The sequence below is a fragment of the Pongo abelii genome, chromosome 20 (genome assembly GCF_028885655.2).
Source record: "Pongo abelii isolate AG06213 chromosome 20, NHGRI_mPonAbe1-v2.0_pri, whole genome shotgun sequence".
NCBI classification, from domain to species: Eukaryota; Metazoa; Chordata; class Mammalia; order Primates; family Hominidae; genus Pongo; species Pongo abelii.
This window is the reverse complement of record NC_072005.2, coordinates 17,672,764-17,690,589: the sequence shown is the minus strand read 5'-3', so window position 1 is coordinate 17,690,589 and position 17,826 is coordinate 17,672,764. Positions and strand designations below refer to the sequence as shown.

The 17,826-nt window shown below is 53.6% G+C and overlaps 2 protein-coding genes across 5 annotated transcripts in view; one reads left to right on the top strand and one right to left on the bottom strand.

The window, feature by feature from the left end:
- SLC27A1 (solute carrier family 27 member 1) overlaps window positions 1-1,655 on the bottom strand; it is a 35,571-nt gene extending 33,916 nt beyond the window's left edge. The window contains exons 1-2 of one of the 4 annotated variants that reach the window (XM_002828895.6): window positions 1,556-1,655; window positions 559-726 (exon numbers count right to left, since the gene is read on the bottom strand). In XM_002828895.6, the coding sequence (XP_002828941.3) occupies window positions 559-725 (167 nt within the window). In that variant the 5' untranslated portion in view covers window position 726; window positions 1,556-1,655. The remainder of the gene's footprint in view (window positions 1-558; window positions 727-1,555) is intronic. The other 3 variants (XM_063719345.1, XM_063719346.1, XM_024236437.3) reach the window with 3 other exon arrangements.
- Window positions 1,656-10,091: 8,436 nt separating this feature from the next.
- On the top strand, window positions 10,092-15,426 carry NXNL1 (nucleoredoxin like 1). The gene is made up of 2 exons (XM_024236436.3): window positions 10,092-10,474; window positions 14,894-15,426. The coding sequence occupies exons 1-2, from the start codon at window positions 10,149-10,151 to the stop codon at window positions 15,204-15,206; spliced, it is 639 nt and encodes a 212-aa protein (XP_024092204.3). The 5' UTR covers window positions 10,092-10,148; the 3' UTR covers window positions 15,207-15,426.
- Window positions 15,427-17,826: the final 2,400 nt, after the last annotated feature.

Sequence of the window (17,826 nt, the reverse complement as noted above, 5' to 3'; positions counted from 1 at the left end):
GCAAGTCCTTTATAGACTTCCTAAGCAGCTCGCTCATTCCTCAGAGAAAGCCCTAGATAGACCCAAAGTGTCTTGGCAACCCCCAGAGACTATCTATTGGGTTGTCCCTGTGAGCTCCGGTGACCTACTGGAGAGCCCCCTGAAGCCCCCTGAAGTCACAGTTATCACGGCTCCAAAGAGACCCCCACACCGCCACGGCTTTCCAGTCAGCCCCGGCTCCCTGGAATTTCCACCAGCTGCCCAAAAACCCCCAAATTGCCCCCCAAATCCCCTGAGATCATCTCCTAAGCAGCCTGCAAAGCCCGAAGCACCTTGGAGGCTACTCATCTCCCTCGAGAAATCCTTAAAGTGTCCCCTGTATCCCCCTCAGAGCCCCCCAACTGGTCACCCTCTCGGGCCCCGCCCCCGCCCCGCCCCCGCCCCGCCCCACCCCCAACCTACAAAGCACCCCAAGCTCTTCGGACCCTCCAAGCCGTCCCCGCAACCCAGCCCTGCACCGTGCGCCCCCAGAGCCCTTAGCCCCGCCCCCGGCGCTGGACGGATCCCGGCAACACTCACAAGAGGTCTCGCCTCGCGGTCTTGCAGACGATGCGGAGAAAGCGCCAGCCGCCGCTGCCCACGTACACGCCGAGCGCCGCTGCCGCGCTCCAGGTCCACGGCAGCCCCAGTAGCCACAACAGCGCCAGCGAGACCACCGAGGCCGCGCCCGCACCCGGAGCCCGCATCCTGGGGAAGCAGAGAGCGCTGAGACTGCGGGCCGCTCCAGCTCCGCCCTACGACCAGCTCCGCCCCACGACCGCCCCCGCCTCTACAGCGAGCCCCGCCCCCAGGCCTCGGCTCCGCCCCCCCGTGAGTCCGGGAACGCGCTCCGAGTCAGACTCCGCCCCCAGGCCTGGGATTGGCCAACTCCTCAGGCCAGGCATCGCCCCCTTTCCAGGCTTTTACACCCGCCCGCTAACTAGGAACCAGACCCCGGCCCCAGGCCTGGGATTGGCCAGGTCCTGGCCAGGCTCCGCCCCCGGACCCTGGGTCCGCTCTATTCCATATTTTTGAGCCCATCCTTCCCTGCCAATCTTACAACAGTCCCCGCCCCCAGAGCCAGGATGTCCACCTGTCGGTCACTGTCAGGCCTCGCCACATACTTTCATCTAGCCTCTATCCTCGATCCCCGAATTACCCTTCACGTCCTGTCCCCTTTCCTCCTGGTCCTGCCTCTACCCCGTGGCCTTTTCACCACTCACTGGACCCCGCCCTTAGGTTATGATTCTAGCCCCTCCCACAGGCACAAGCCCTCTCCCCCGAGTCCCGCCCCTCTCAGCCAGGCCCCACCCCCTAGGTTAGACATATACCCCCGCCCACAAGCACACGCCCCGCCCTCCCGAAACTAGACCCCTCCCCAATCCGTTCAAGCCCCACCCCAGTTCCGGGCCTAGCCCAAGTTCCCAGGCTCAGGTTCTATCCTGGCCACTGGCCCCGCCCTCAGGCTTCGGCTCGGTCGCCACCTCCTGGGTTTCACTCCGGCCCCCTAGGACCTAGGCCCCGCCACTCTTCCCACCTGTCTACCTCGAAGCCCCTCAGCCCGCAGAGCCGAGGCCGGCCCTCTTCCAGAAGCCACGACCATAGAGAGGCAACCGGACCAGAGAGGCGACGGCCAAAGAGACGTGGGTGCTAGAACAGCCCGCCAGAGTCGGCCGCTGTCTCCATGACAACCAAGCCTTGCCCCGCCCCCTTCTCCTTTTAGGAAAAACACGTGTCCTGCAGCCGTGGGGCGTGGCTCGCAAGATATCAGGACCCGAGTCCTAGTTGGCGTGCAGGATCTCTACCCCCAGGGACCAAAAAAAATCCCAGTCCACACCCACGGCCCGCGCAGGCTGTATTCTTGCCCCAGCTTGTCCTAAATCCAAGCCCCAAAGCCTCTTTCGGTCTTAAAAACACATTCCAGGGCCCGGGGGAGTGCTCAACCATGGGGCCTCATGACTGAGCGGCGGCCTCAGAAGTCTCGAATTGTAAACACCGCCGCGGTCTTAACACGTGTAATTCAAGGACACAGCTAATTCTTAATCCATGTCCGAAGCCTTGTCGGTTAAGTCTCAACGTCACACCCCAGGATCCCAGGGAGGACAAAATACACACTCCAGGTTCCCATCCTTCCTAGAAGCACCTACAGGCCCTTTACTTGCACCTCGGGGTCCTAGATGCTCCCCCAGGCGCTGCTAGCGCTGGCCTGGGGGCACGCACAACCCTGTTCTCTGGCTGACCTGAAGCTGCAAGCGGTGCCTTCAGTCTCCCAGAAGCTCAGGCAGGAGGCAGGCAGCGACTAGGAGGCTGAGGCTGGGGACCTTTCTGTTTCTGCAGACTCCTGGACCCTTCTTGGGTGCGCTGTGCCCACTGTGCGGGCTTCTGCTTTGGGGTCCTTCCCTTCCAGCTCCCCCTCCTCTGCCCCACTGCCGACTCCACCACTGCTTGTTTGCTGCTCTGCTTGGCCGACCTTTCCAGCGTTCTCCTTGGGAGGCGGCCCGGGCCTGATTCCAAACCATTTGGAGGACAGGGCTGGGCAGGCGCTCACCCCCTACGCTGCCATTGGTCCCTGCGGGCACCAGGGTGGCTAGAATGGGGGATCACGAGGAAGATCCGGAGGACAGGCCCAGAGCCAGCCACTGGCCTGCTGCTTTCTGGGCCTGGAAGAGTCAGCAATGACCAGTAACTACAGTTGCACTCTTACCTAGCCAGGTAGCACCGCTGTGATCACCCCATTTGACAGGTGAAGAAACTGAGGGCAGGCTGGGCGCGGTGACTCACGCCAGTAATCCCAGCATTTTGGGAGGCCGAGTTGGGTGGATCACTTGAGGCCAGAAGTTCGAAACCAGCCTGACCCACATGGCGAAACCTTGTCTCTACTAAAAATACAAAAATTAACCAGGCGTGGTGGAGCACACCTGTAATCTCAGTTACTCCGGAGGCTGAGGGAGCAGAATCGCTTGAACCCGGAAGGCAGAGGATCCAGTGAGCCGAGATCGCGTCACTATACTCCAGCCTGGGTGACAAAACAAGACCTTGTCTTGAAAAAAAAAAAAGAAAGAAAGAAAGAAAGAAAAGAAAGAAACTGACGACTGGAGCTGTCATGCTAATTTGGAATTGAGATTCATTCATTCGTAAATGTCAGCTGAGTGTTCCCTGTCCCTCCTCCCCTGCTCTCCTCCTTTCCCTCCTCCTTCCTCTCTTCTTACCCCTCCTCCTCCTTTTTCTTTTCTAAACTTCCCCTCCACCTTTCTTGTGCTCTGATTCTCTCTTCTCTTACCCCACTTCCTCCTTCTCTCTTTCTCCCTCCTTCTCTTCCTTCTGCCCTTTTCTCTCCTCCTCCCTGCCCTCCTCCTCTCTTCCCCCCTTCCTCTTTTTTCCTTTCCTCCCTTTTCCCCCTCCATCTTACCAGTTTGTTTGTTTGTTTTGAGATGGAGTCTTACTCTGTCACACAGGCTGGAGTGCAGTGTCTCAATCTTGGCTCACTGCAACCTCCGCCTCCCGGGTCCACGCAATTCCTGCCTCAGCCTCCCCAGGAGCTGGGATTACAGGCACACGCCACCACGCCTAGCTAATTATGTATTTTTGATAGAGACAGGGTTTCACCATGTTGACCAGGCTGGTCGCGAACTTCTGATCTCAAGCAATCCACCTGCCTTGGCCTCCCAAAGTGCTGGGATTACAGACGTGAGGCACCACACCCAGCCAGGGGTTCGGGGAAAGAGGGATTCTAGTTTTTATGGCCAGCCTTGAGGGGAATAGATCTGAGACACAAGAGGGCAGGAGAAGGTCAGAGAAAAACTTTTGCTTCTGAGACCTTCATTTTGGGGTGTTTTCTCTCTCTCTCTCTCTCTCTCTCTCTCTCTCTCTTCTTTTTTTCAGTTGGAGTCTTGCTCTGTCACCCAGGCTGGAGTGCAGTTGCCCGATCTCAGCTCACTGCGACTTCTGCCTCCTGGGTTCAAGAGATTCTCCTGCCTCAGCCTCCTGAGTAGCTGGGATTACAGATGCACACCACCATGCCTGGCTAATTTTTGTATTTTTAGTAGAGACGGGGTTTTGCCATGTTGGCCAGGCTGGTCTCAAACTCCTGACCTCAAGTGATCCCCCACCTCGGCCTCCCAAAGTGCTGGGATTACAGGCATGAGCCACTGAGCCTGGCCTGGGTATTATTTTCTGAGCCCCCTAAAACAGCACGGGTATACAGCAGCCTCTGCCTCCAGTTTGTGAATCTCCCAATTCACAAACACAGCTGTCCCCAGGGATTTCAGATGAGGGATTGGGGACTGTCCTATCCCCAGGAAACTGAGATGTGGACCAGGGAGTAAAACTCAGGCTTCTGGGCCAAACTGCTCTCTGCCACTTTCTAGCCGGGTGGTCTTGGACTGGTCACCTCTGTGGGCAGCAGCCACCCAGGTGCCGAGGCAAGAGACCGAGGGCACAAGCTGTTCCAGTATAATAAAGAAAATATATAGAATAAGAATAGTTATACTAGAAATAGAATATAGATATGATTATATATGAATATTATTAATCATTAGTTAATTTGTAGGGTTACTCTTTATTCCAATATTAAAATAATCTCTGTTCTACAATTATAACCTAGGAAAAACCAGGCCATACAGAGATAGGAGCTGAAGGGACACAGTGAGAAGTCACCAGAAGACGTGTGAGCCCTCTGTCATGCCTGAACAGGGCCACTAGAGGGCTCCCTGGTCTAGCGGTAACGCCAGAGCCTGGGAAGGCACCCATTACTTAGCCGACCTGGAAAGGGAGTCTCCCTTTCCCCGGGGGAGTTAGAGAAGACTCTGCTTCTCCACCTCTTGTGGAAGGCCTGACATCAGTCAGGCCCGCCTGCAGCCATCCGGAGGCCTAAACGTCCCCCTGTGATGCTGTGCTTCAGCGGTCACGCTCCCGTTTACAACATCAGTCATTGGATTTAGGGCCCACTCAGATAATCCAGGATGATGTCATCTCGAGATCCTTAACGAAGTAAAACCTGCAAAGACTCCTTCTTCCAAACAAAGTCCCATTAACAGGTTCCGGGGGTGAAGGCATGGATTTATCTTTTTGTGGGGAGCCTGTAGTTCAACCCACTACAGAAGGAGGAAAGATGAGAGCTGTGGTTCTCAACAGAAGCCAAATGGACTTCAAAGATGAAAGTGTTTACCTCCTAGTCCTCTACAGACAAGAGGCACAGAGCCCTGGACTAGAGCTTCTTTCTTTCTTTCTTTCTCTCTCTCTTTCTTTTGTCTATCTTCCTTCCCTCCTTCCTTCCTGCTTGCTCTTTCTTTCTTTCTTTCTTTTTCTTTTTTTTGAGACAGAGTCTCACTCTGTCGCCAGGCTGGAGTGCAGTGGCGTGATCTTGGCTCATTGCAACCTCCTCCTCCCGAGTTCAAGCGATTCTCCTGCCTCAGCCTCCCAAGTAGCTGGGACTACAGGCATGTGCCACCATGCCCAGCTAATTTTTGTATTTTTAGTAGGGACAGGGTTTCACCATGTTGGCCAGAATGGTCTTGATCTCTTGACCTTGTGACCCACCTGCCTCGGCCTCCCAAAGTGCTGGGATTAGAGGCATGAGCTACCGCGCCCGGCCGCTTCTTTCTTTTTTATTGTTGAGACAGGGTCTCACTCTGTGTTCCAGGTTGGAGTGCAGTGGCACGATCCCGGCTCACTGCAGCCTTGGCCTCCTGGGCTCAGGAGGGAGAGCCTCCCACCCCAGCCTCTCAAATACCTGGAACCACAGGCGCATGCCACCACACCTGGCTAATTTTTGTAGAGACAGGGTTTTGCCACATTGCCTAGGCTACTCTCAAACTCCTGGGGTCAAGCGATCTTCCTGCCTTGGCCTGCCAAATTGCTGCGATTACAAGCATGAGCATGAGCCACTGTGCCATACCGAGATCTGCTTGCATTTATTTATTTATTTATTTATTTATTTATTTATTTATTTAGATAGGGTCTCACTCTATTGCCTGGGGGCTGGAGTACAGAGGCATCATCTCAGTTCCCCGCATCCCTGACCTCCCAGGCTCAAGTGATCCTCCAGCCTCAGCACCCTCGAGTAGCTGGGACTACAGGTGCACCACCATGCCCAGATAATTTTTGTATTTTTTTGTAGAGACGGAGTTTTGCTATGTTGCCCAGGCTACTCTTGAATTCCTGAGCTCAAGAGATCTGATCGCCTCAGCTTCCCAAAGTGCTGGGATTACAGGTATGAGCAAATTTGCCCTGCCTAGATCGGCTTTCTTACATGGGGTCCCAATAGAGTTTCAAGAGTAAAATGAGAGGCAGAAGGAAACTAAAGATACTCTCCAGGCCAGGCACATTACAGCTGTAATCCCAGCACTTTGGGAGGCTAAGGGTGGGAGGATTGCTGAAGACCAGGAGTTCCAGACCAGCATGGGCAAAAGAGTGAGACCCGACCTCTACAAAAAATTTTAAAACTAGACGGGCATGCTGGCATGCACCTGTAGTCCCATCTACTCAGGAGGCTGAGGCGGGAGGATCCCATGAGTCTAGGAGGTCAAGACTACAGTGAGCTATGATTGCACCACTGCACTTCAGCCTGAATGATAGATCGAGACCCCATCTCTGAAAAATAAAATAAAATGAAGACATCTTTGAAACTCACACATTTCACCACATTCTATTTTATTTATTTATTTTTGAGACGGAGTCGTGCTCTGTCTCCCAGGCTGGAGTGCAATGGCGTGATCGCAGCTCACTGCAATCTTCGCCTCCCGAATTCAAGCAATTCTCCCACTTCAGCCTCCTGAATAGCTGGGATTACAGGCACCTGCCACCATGCCCAGCTAATTTTTGTATTTTTAGTAGAGACAGGGTTTCACCATTGTTGTCTAGGCTGGTCTCGAACTCCTGACCTCAAGTGATCCGCCTGCTTCGGCCTCCAAAAGTGTTGGGATTACAGGCTGAGCCACCGCGCCCAGCCCATCCCACCACATTTGACTCGTCAAAGCAAGTCATGAAACCTACCTGGATTCAAGGGGAGCAAAACTAGTCTCTACCCTTTGACAGGGTTGGAGTTGGAGATGCAAAATATAATCGCCATGGCTTTCAACCTTCTACACCTACACATCTACAATCTCAAGGTGTGCGTGGTCCAGACAGAACTCAGGAGGATGGAGAAAAAAAATACAAGGTCATTTTAATTAGCTGCTGCTGCTTCTTTTTTTTTTTTTTTTTTTTTTTTTTTGAGATGGAGTCTCACTCTGTCGCCCAGCCTGGAGTGCAGAGGCACGATCTCAGCTCACTGCAAGCTCCGCCTCCCGGGTTCACACCATTCTCCTGCCTCAGCCTCCCGAGTAGCTGGGACTACAGGCACCCGCCACCACGCCCGGCTATTTTTTTTGTATTTTTAGTAGAGACAGGGTTTCACCATGTTAGCCAGGATGGCCTCGATCTCCTGACCTCGTGATGTGCCTGCCTCCGCCTCCCAAAGTGCTGGGATTACAGGCATGAGCCACCACGCCCAGTCCCCCCATTTTGTTTTGTTTTGTTTTGTTTTTTTAGAGACAGAGTCTGGCTCTGTAACCCAGGCTGGAGTGCAGTGGCATGATCTCAGCTCACTGCAACCTCTGCCTCCCAGGTTTAAGAGATTCTCCTGCCTCAGCCTCCTGAGTACCTGGGATTACAGGAGTGCACTACCACACCCAGCTAATTTTTGTATTTTTTTTAGCGGAGATGGGGTTTCATTATATGTTGGCCAGGGTGGTCTTGAACTCCTGACTTTAGGTGATCCTCCTGCCTCGGCCTCCCAAATTGCTGGGATTACAGGCGTGAGCCACTGTGCCCGGCCCATTTCATTAGCCTCTAACTGGAATTCATCAGGTCCTCTCACTGTGAATGCAGACATTAGCTAGCCCTGGAACTTTGTCCCCTGTGGAAATCAAAGACAATTTCATATCACATCCTGATCATAGGAGACACCCTAAAATATCACAGATGCTCACCCTGACTTAGACCTTGAAGTAACTAGTAGAGTCCATGTGAATCAATGTGATTTAATATATTTATGAAAAGGTGTGGCCAGTTGCATGCTCACACCTGTAATCCCAGCACTTTGGGAGGCCGAGGCTGGAGGATTGCTTGAGTCCAGGACTTGGAGGCCAGCCTGGGCAACATGGCAAAACCTCATCTCTACCAAAAATACAAAAAATTAGCCAGACATGGTGGCACACAACTCTAGTGCCAGCTAACAGGGACGCTGAAATAGAAGGATCACCCGAGCCCTGGAAGTCAAGGCTGCAGTGAGTCATGATCACACCACTGCACTCCAGCCTGGGCACCTTGACAGAGTGAGACCCGGTCTCAAAAAACATACATACAAAAAAGTCAGATATTAAATTTTTTTTTTTTTATTTTGGAGACAGAGTCTCACTCTATCCCCCAGGTTGGAGTGCAGTGGGACAATCTTGTCTCACTGCAGCCTCCGCCTCTTGGGTTCAAGCAATTCTCCTCCCTCAGCCTCCCAAGTAGCTGGGATTACAGGCATGCACCACCACACCTGGCTAATTTTTGTTTGTTTTTTTGTTTTTTTAATTTGAGACGTGATCTCGCTCTGTTGCCCAGGCTGGATGGAGTGCAGTGGTGCGATCTCGGCTCACTGCAACCTCTGCCTCCCAGGCTCAAGCAATTCTCCTGCCTTAGCCTCCTGAGTAGCTGGGATTACAGGCACGTGCCATCACGAGTGGCTAATTTTTGTATTTTTAGTAGAGATGGGGTTTCACCATGTTGGCCAGACTGGTCTCGAACTCCTGACCTCAGGTGATCCGCCCGCCTCAGCCTCCCAAAGCACTGGGATTACAGTTGTGAGCCACCGCGCCTGATCTAATTTTTGCTTTTTTTTTTTTTTGAGACGGAGTTTTGCTCTGTCGCCCAGGCTGGAGTGCAGTGGCGCGATCTCGGCTCACTGCAAGTTCCACCTCCTGGGTTCACGCCATTCTCCTGCCTCAGCCTCCCTAGTAGCTGGGACTACAGGTGCCCGCCACCACGCCTGGCTAACTTTTTTGGTACTTTTAGTAGAGACGGGGTTTCACTGTGTTAGCCAGGATGGTCTTGATCTCCTGACCTCGTGATTCACCTGCCTCAGCCTCCCAAAGTGCTGGGTTTACAGGCGTGAGCCACCGTGCCTGGCCAATTTTTGCATTTTTAGTAGAGATGGGGTTTCGCCATGTTGGCCAGACTGGTCTCGAACTCCTGACCTCAGGTGATCCACCCGCCTTGACCTCCCAAAGTTTTGGGATTACAGGCGTGAGCCACCGTGCCCGGCATATTTTTTAATTTTAGACACTAGGTCTTGCTCTGTCACCCAGGATGGAGTGCAGTAGTGCAGTCATTGTAGCCTCAACCTCCCAGGCTCAAGTGATCCTTCCATCTCAGCTGAATAGCTGGGACTACAGGCTCATGACAACACCATGCCCAGCTAACTTTTTAATTTTTTCATAGAGATGGGGTCTCACGCTGTTGCCCAAGCTGCTCTCAAACTCCTGGTCTCAGGTGATCCTCCTGCCTCAGCCTCCCAAAGTGCTGAGATTACAAGCAAGAGTCACTGTCTGCTACATAGTTTTTTGTTTTTTTTTCTTTCTTTCTTTCTTTCTTTCTTTTTTTTTTTTTTTTTTGAGATGGAGTCTCGCTCTGTCACCCAGGCTGGAGTGCAATGGCGCAGTCTCAGCTCACTGCAACCTCCTGGCTTCAAGCGATTCTCCTGCCTCAGCCTCCCAAGTAGCTGGGATTACAGGTGCCCACCACCACGCCTGGCTAATTTTTGTGTTTTTTAGTACAGACAGGGTTTCACCATGTTGGCCAGGCTGGTCTCAAACTCCTAACCTCAGATCATCCTTCCACCTCTGCCTCTCAAAGTGCTGGGATCACAGGCGTGAGCCACCGTGCCCATCCGTTACGTGTTTTCTTAATGCGTTTGTGGCTCTCTCCTGAGAAGGGCCACACAGAGAGCCCTGCCCCCCACCCTTAGAGGCCCCTCAGGTCAAGGTTTAGGCAGATTAGTGAAGTCCTAAGCTGGTTTCCTAAAGATTTCTATTTCTGGGAGAGGAGCCAGTCAGCAGACCAGGGACCACACGCCACGCTGTCCCCAGCACCCAGCCCAGGTTACCATGGCCTCCCTGTTCTCTGGCCGCATCCTGATCCGCAACAATAGCGACCAGGATGAGCTGGACACGGAGGCCGAGGTCAGTCGCAGGCTGGAGAACCGGCTGGTGCTGCTGTTCTTTGGCGCCGGGGCTTGTCCTCAGTGCCAGGCCTTTGTGCCCATCCTCAAGGACTTCTTTGTGCGGCTCACAGATGAGTTCTATGTACTGCGGGCGGCGCAGCTGGCCCTGGTGTACGTGTCCCAGGACTCCACGGAGGAGCAGCAGGACCTGTTCCTCAAGGACATGCCAAAGAAGTGGCTTTTCCTGCCCTTTGAGGATGATCTGAGGAGGTGAGGAGGGGCAGGGAGGGCTTCCTGGAGGAGGGGGCATGTTTGCTGAAAGTGAAGCATCCATTCTAACTAGAGTGAATGAGCAGCCCCTGTGTGCCAGTCCATATACTGGGATCTAGGGGGTACAGAGAGGGGTGCCCACCTCCACATGCCGGCTTCCATGCCACCCCAGGGAGCTTAGAGCCGAGTGAGAGGAACAGATGCAAAAGACAGACTCAACTATGTAATAGCAAGGCCGGGCGTGGTGGCTTAACCCTGTAATCCCAGGACTTTGGCAGGCTGAGGTGGGCAGATCACCTGAGGTCGGGAGTTCGAGACCAGCCTGGTCAACATGGTGAAACCCTGTCTCTACTAAAAATACAAAAATTAGCCAGGCATGGTGGTGGGCGCCTGTAATCCCAGCTGCTTGGGAGGCTGAGGCAGGAGAATCGTTTGAAACTGGGAGGCAGATGCTGCAGTGAGGTGAGATCGTGCCACTGCCCTCCAGCCTGGGTGACAGAGGGAGACTGTCTAAAAAATCAAAAAACAAATATATAATAGCGAACTGCAGTAGTGCTCAGAGGACAAAGCTAGGCCACAAAGTGGAAATACAATGAGAGAAACCTTGGTGAGGTTCTGGGGTCAGAGGATGCTTCCCCGAAAAAGTGGCTTTAAAGAGAGACCCATAACTGGGCGCGGTGGCTCATGCCTGTAGTCCCAGCCACTTGAGAGGCTATGGTAAGAGGATAACTGGAGCCTAGAGTTTGAGGCTGAAGTGAGCTATGATTACGCCACTGCACTCCAGCCAGGGCAATACAGGTAGACCCTGTTTCTTAAAAAAGTAAGGCCAGGCACGGTGGCTCACACGTGTAAATCTAGCACTTTGGGAGGCCAAGGTGAGCAGATCACCTGAGGTCAGGAGTTAGAAGCTAGCCTGACCAATATGGCAAAACCCCGTCTCTACTAAAAATACAAAAATTAGCCAGGCCTGGTGGCACACACCTGTGGTCCCAGCTACTCGGGAAGCTGAGGCAGGAGAATTACTTCAATCCAGGAGGCGGAAGTTGCAGTGATCTGTGATGGTGCCACTGCACTCCAGCCTGGGCAACAGAGTGAGACTCTATCTCAAAAATAAAAATAAAAAATGAAAAATGTAATAAATAAATAAAGTACGGAGCGCCTCTGCCCGGCCGCCCCGTCTGGGAAGTGAGGAGCGTCTCTGCCTGGCCGCCCCGTCTGGGAAGTGAGGAGCACCTCTGCCCGGCCGCCCCGTCTGGGAAGTGAGGAGCACCTCTGCCCGGCCGCCCCGTCTGGGAAGTGAGGAGCGCCTCTGCCCGGCCGCCCCGTCTGGGAGGTGAGGAGCGCCTCTTCTCGGCCACTCATCGTCTGGGATGTGAGGGGCGCCTCTGCCCGGCCGCCCCGTCTGGGAAGTGAGGGGCGCCTCTGCCCGGCCGCCCCGTCTGGGAAGTGAGGGGCGCCTCTGCCCGGCCTCCCCGTCTGGGATGTGAGGGGCGCCTCTGCCCGGCCGCCCCGTCTGGGAAGTGAGGGGCGCCTCTGCCGGGCCGCCCCGTCTGGGATGTGAGGGGCGCCTCTGCCGGGCTGCCCCGTCTGGGAGGTGAGGGGCGCCTCTGCCCGGCCGCCCTGTCTGGGAGGTGTACCCAACAGCTCCGAAGAGACAGCGACCATCGGGAGTGGGCCATGAGGATGATGGCGGTTTTGTTGAAAAGAAGGGGGGGAAGTGTGGGGAAAGGAAGGAGAGATCAGATTGTTGCTGTGTCTGTGTAGAAAGAGGTGGGCATAGGAGACTCCATTTTGTTCTGACTAGGAGAAATTCTTCTGCCTTGGGATGCTGTTGATCTATGGCCTTTCCCCCAGCCCCGTGCTCTCTGAAACATGTGCTGTGTCAACTCAGGGTTAAATGGATTAAGGGCGGTGCAAGATGTGCTTTGTTAAACAGATGCTTGAAGGCAGCATGCTCTTTTAGAGTCATCACCACTCCCTAATCTCAAGTACCCAGGGACACAAACACTGCAGAAGGCCGCAGGGACCTCTGCCTAGGAAAACCAGAGACCTTTGTTCATGTGTTTATCTGCTGACCTTCCCTCCACTATTATCCTATGACCCTGCCATGTCCCCCTCTCCGAGAAACACCCAAGAATCATCAATAAATACTTCATAAAAAATAAATAAAATTTCAAAAAATAAATAAATAAATAAAAATAAATAAATAAATAAAATACAGGGAGACTCCAAGGGAAGAAAGATAGGAGGATGGAGAGTGAGGAAAGGGAAGGGGTTCCAGGCAGATGGCACAGCAGAAAGGCTTGGAGGCTGTCAGAGAAAGAATGACCAGTTCAGGGAGACTGTAAGTAATTCTGGAGAGGATCAAATTTACAATGTTATTGTTGCTGCCCACGCATTTGTCATCATCTTCTTTAGGTGTGACAGGTCTGTGGTGCAGAGCCACCTTAACAAGTATAGACATGATCCTCAGGGTAGCAGGGAGCCATGGTGGATATTAGAACTGAGGGAGAGGTAGTAGGATTCAAGCTTTATAAGGAGATGTCCAGCCAGGCATGGTGGCTGACACCTGCAATCCCAGCACTTTTGGAGGCTGAGGCAGGAGGATTGCTTAAGGCTGGGAGTTGAAGACCAGCTTGGGCAACATAGCAAGACACCACCACCCCCATCTTTAAAATTATAAAAAAGAAAAATTATGAAAGGTGCCTGGGCGCAGTGGCTCATGCCTGTAATCCCAGTGCTTTGGGAGGCAGAGATGGAAGGATCACTTGAGGCCAGGAGTTCAAAACCAGCCTGGGCAACATAGCAAGACCATATCTTTACAAAAACCTAAAAAAAAAAAATTAGGTGTGGTGGTACGTGCCTGTAGTCCCAGCTACTTAGGAGGCTGACGCTATCGGATCACTGGAGCCCAGGAGTTTGAAGTTACCGCGATCTATGATCCCGCCACTGCACTCTAGCCTGGGTGACAGATGGAGGCTCTGTCTCTAAAAAAAAAAAAAAAAGAAAAAAAGAAAGAAAAAAATTGAGATAAACAATGAGTAATCTTTCTTTTAGTATAAGTATGTCCCGTGCATTTGGCTATACTTATACTAAAAGATTATTCATTGTTTATCTGAAATTCAAATTTAACTAGTGTGTGTATTTATATATAGAATAGAGAGAGATGGGGTCTCATTATGTTGCCGAAGCTGGTCTCAAACCCTTGGGCTCAAGCAATCCTCCCACCTCAGCCTCCCAAAGTGCTGGGATTACAGGGGTGAGCCACTGTACCCAGCCTCAAATTTTTATTTTTTTTTAAGAGAGGGAGTGTCATATATATATGTTGTTTGTTGTTGTTGTTGTTGAGATGGAGTCTCTGTCGCCCAGGCTGGAGTGCAGTGGCGTGATCTCGGCTTACTGCAAGCTCCACATTCCGGGTTCACGCCATTTTCCTGCCTCAGCCTCTCCCAGTAGCTGGGACTACAGGTGCCTGCCACCACACCCGGCTAATTTTTTTTGTATTTTTTAGTAGAGATGGGGTTTCACCGTGTTAGCCAGGATGGTCTCGATCTCCTGTGAGTGTCTTATATTTTTAATTGCTAAACCTGGCAGTCTACTAATGGGATTTTGTAAGTATCATGGGTTCTCTTTGTGGCAGCCTGAAAAAGGGCCACGGAAGAATGCAGCAGGCTGAAATTAAGAACTGTTAACCATGTTGGCCAGGCTGGTCTCGAACTCCTGGCCTCCGGTGATCCGCCTATCTCAGCCTCCCAAAGTGCTGAGATTACAGGCATGAGCCACTGCGCCGGCCAAGCAAGAGAAATTTTAAAAACCATACAAGATGTTGGATGCTGAAAGGCACTTCGGAGAAAAACATTGCCTTGGGATGTTATTTATTCTATTTTTGAGACAGGATCTGGCTGTGTCACCCAGGCTGGAGTGTAGTGGTGCAAGCATAACTCACTGCAGCCTCGAAATTCTGGGCTCAAGGGATACTTCTCAAGGGTAGTCCCAGGTACCTCGGCCTCCTGAGTACCTGGGACTACAGGAGCGCACCACCACACCCTGCTTGCTTTATTTATTTATTTATTTATTTATTTATTTATTTATTGGTAGAGACAGGGTCTTACTACGTTGTCCTTGTGTCTTGCGATGTGAGGTCACCATACTACAGGGTCTTAGCCTGCAAATGTCTGAGGAGAGCGCTCCAGACGCAGGGCACAGGCAGCACAAATGCCCCGAGGTTGGAGCATGCCTGGGGTGCTGGAGGGGACCAAAATGTCTGGCCCGTCCCGGTCCTCGTGTGCACCTACCCAGTGCCCGCAAGAGACAGTGCACACAGAAGGCGCTGCCTAAGTACTGGGAGGAGGGATGTGGGGCTCTCTGGTTCAGCATCAGGGATGTGGATCCGTCCAGACTGACCTGCCCACTCCGCAGGGACCTCGGGCGCCAGTTCTCAGTGGAGCGCCTGCCGGCGGTCGTGGTGCTCAAGCCGGACGGGGACGTGCTCACTCGCGACGGCGCCGACGAGATCCAGCGCCTGGGCACCGCCTGCTTCGCCAACTGGCAAGAGGCGGCCGAGGTGCTGGACCGCAACTTCCAGCTGCCAGAGGACCTGGAGGACCAGGAGCCACGGAGCCTCACCGAGTGCCTGCGCCGCCACAAGTACCGCGTGGAAAAGGCGGCGCGAGGCGGGCGCGACCCCGGGGGAGGGGGTGGGGAGGAGGGCGGGGCCGGGGGGCTGTTCTGACTCCCTAGGGTGGAGGAGAGGAGTGGGGTTTGTTGATGAACCTCCACCCCCACCCCACCCCCACACGCCTGTAATCCCAGCACTTGGGGAGGCCAAGGCGGGAGGATCGCTTGAGCCCAGGAGTTCGAGATCAGCCTGGGCAACAGAGTGAGACCCTGACTCTACGAAAATTAAAAATTAGCCCTGTGTGGTGGCGCGCACCTGTGGCTTAGCTACCCTGGAGGCTGAGGTGGGAGGATGGATTGAATCCGGGAGGTCAAGGCTGCAGGGAACCGTGATCGCACCACTTGCACACTGCACTCCAACCTGAGCGGCAGAGGGAGACCCTGTCCCCAAAAACACAAAAGGAAACTCTCCTCCCCCGCCCCGCCCCCGTAAGAGAGCGGGATGGGGGTGAGGGTGGGGGTGGGTGGGGCCAGGGCGGAGGGCAGGGCCGAGGGCGGATGTTACGGCCCCCTAGGGTGGAGGAGTTGGGGTTTGGTGATGAACCCCTCCACTCCGGAGGTGGAGAGCTGGGAGGGAGTGGGGGTGGGGATGTGAGGTGGGGGTGCCAGGGCGGAGGGTCGGGGGGCCAAGGCGGAGGGCGGGGCCAAGGGGGACTGTTCTGACCCCATAGTTGGGGAAGACTGGTGGAGGGGTGACGGGTCTATGAAAAGCCTGCCCCCCACTGCGGAGAGAGAGGGCTGGATGGAAGTCGGGAGGCTGTTCTGAGTCCTCCTCTGCCCCAGGTGGGCAGGTCGCGGGAGGGTAATCTGTAATGAGCCTCTTGGAAGCAGAGGAGAGGGGAGGGGGAGGGGATTGTCAGAAATCTGCGCAGGAGTAGGGCGGGACGGAGCTCACTGTGGGAGCACGGAGTAGGGGACTGTCTGGGTTCCGAGCACTCCTCCGGGGGCAGGCGGGGCTGGGGGGCTGTTCTGAGCTCCCATGATGAAGAGGGGTGGAGGCGAAGTGGGGAGGGGTAGGGGTGATGTCTGTTCTGAGCCCATCCCCAGGTGGGGTCAGGGCAGAGGGAGTGTTATAAGATCTACAGGGAGAAGCAGGACAGGACCTGGGGAGTCTGTTCTGATCCCCATGCAGGGAAGGGTGGGAGCTAGGATGGAGCGAGTGGCAGGGGATTCTCTGTTCTGAGACATCCCCTCACACCCAGGAGTCTGTTCTGGTCTTCCAGGTGCGCATCTGAGCCTCCCGGGCCAGGCTATGAAGTAGGGAGAGCTTTTCAAGGATCTCTATAAATATTTCTGAGACCTGGCTGAGGGGGAGTAATTAATGGCTCCAAAAATGAGAAAATCCAAACTAAAATAGAACAAACGTGCTGAAAACGCCGAGCCCATCCTACATTAAATGAGTTGCCCACTTTTTTTTTTTTTTTTTTCCGAGACAGAGTTTGGCTCTTGTTGCCCAGGCTGGAGTGCAATGGCACTATCTCGGCTCACCACAACCTCTACCTCCGGGGTTGAAGCGATTCTCCTGCCTCACTCTCCCAAGTAGCTGGGATTACAGGCACACCACCACACCCGATTAATTTTTGTATTTTTAGTAGAGATGGGGTTTCTTCATGTTGGTCAGGCTGGTCTCGAACTCCCGACCTCGGGTGATCTGCCTGCCTCGGCCTTCCAAAGTGCTGGGATTACAGGCATGAGCCACCGCGTTCGGCCGAGTTGCCCACATATTTCATGCGCAAAATCACAACAATCCTTTAACAACAGATTTATATGTTATATGGATGCATTTCAATATTTGGTACCACGTGGGCTGGGGGTCCCGGGCTGCCAGCAGGAGCCAAGAGTCTCTCCGGTCTCCCTCTGTCGCTCGTGGACCGGGGCATTACCAGGGAATACGGCAGAATATAGAAATCAAAAACTCCGATCTAGAACCATCTCCTGGCTTTGTGACTGTGAGACCAACTCCCTTCTCTAAACCCTAATCCCTTCCTCTGAAAAATCAGAATTAAAGCCAGGTTCTCCCAGGCAGGTCAGTGAAGAAGGCAGAGCAGGTGCTCGCTCAGCTCACGAACTGCTTGGTTTGGCCTCTGGCTCCCCCTAGCGGCAGGACGAGATGGTACACCTTCGGGGCGCGGCCTAGCATTCAAATGAGATGCAAATCACTCATCTCGTGCCCAGTCTCCGGAAAGGGCTTCCTAGGAGTCCACGCGTGTCCATGGAAACTACCAAGGGTGACTACGGTGCATGGGAATCTGGCTGACAGGAAGAAGGAGGCTGGGGGCCTGGGAGGCCAGAGCATCCTGAATACTGGACGACCACCTCATTTCACGCTCACCTCCACTTCCAACCTCCAGGTTGGAAAATTGACCCAGCTCAGGACCCTGGTGCTGCCTGATGCTTCATGTTCCAGCAGCCCTCTCTGGACTCCAGTAGGCATATCTGTGAAATGGGTGCATTGAGCCTGGGCGTGGTGGCTCACGCCTGTAATCCCAACACTTTGGGAGGCCGAGGCAAGCGGATCACCTGAGGCCAGGAGTTCAAGACCAGCCTGGCCAATGTGACGAAACCCAGTTTCTACTTAAAAAAAAAAAAAAAATATATATATATATATATATGTATATGCATATGTATAGATGTGTATGTATATGTATAGATGTGTCTGTATATATATATGTGTG

Excerpts from the sequence above, each read along its gene's own strand:
- NXNL1 (XM_024236436.3), top strand. The coding sequence starts at position 10,149 with ATGGCCTCCCTGTTCTCTGGCCGCATCCTGATCCGCAACAATAGCGAC. Across the intron at positions 10,475-14,893 it reads TTTGAGGATGATCTGAGGAG|GGACCTCGGGCGCCAGTTCT; the intron begins GTGAGGAGGGGC and ends CCCACTCCGCAG.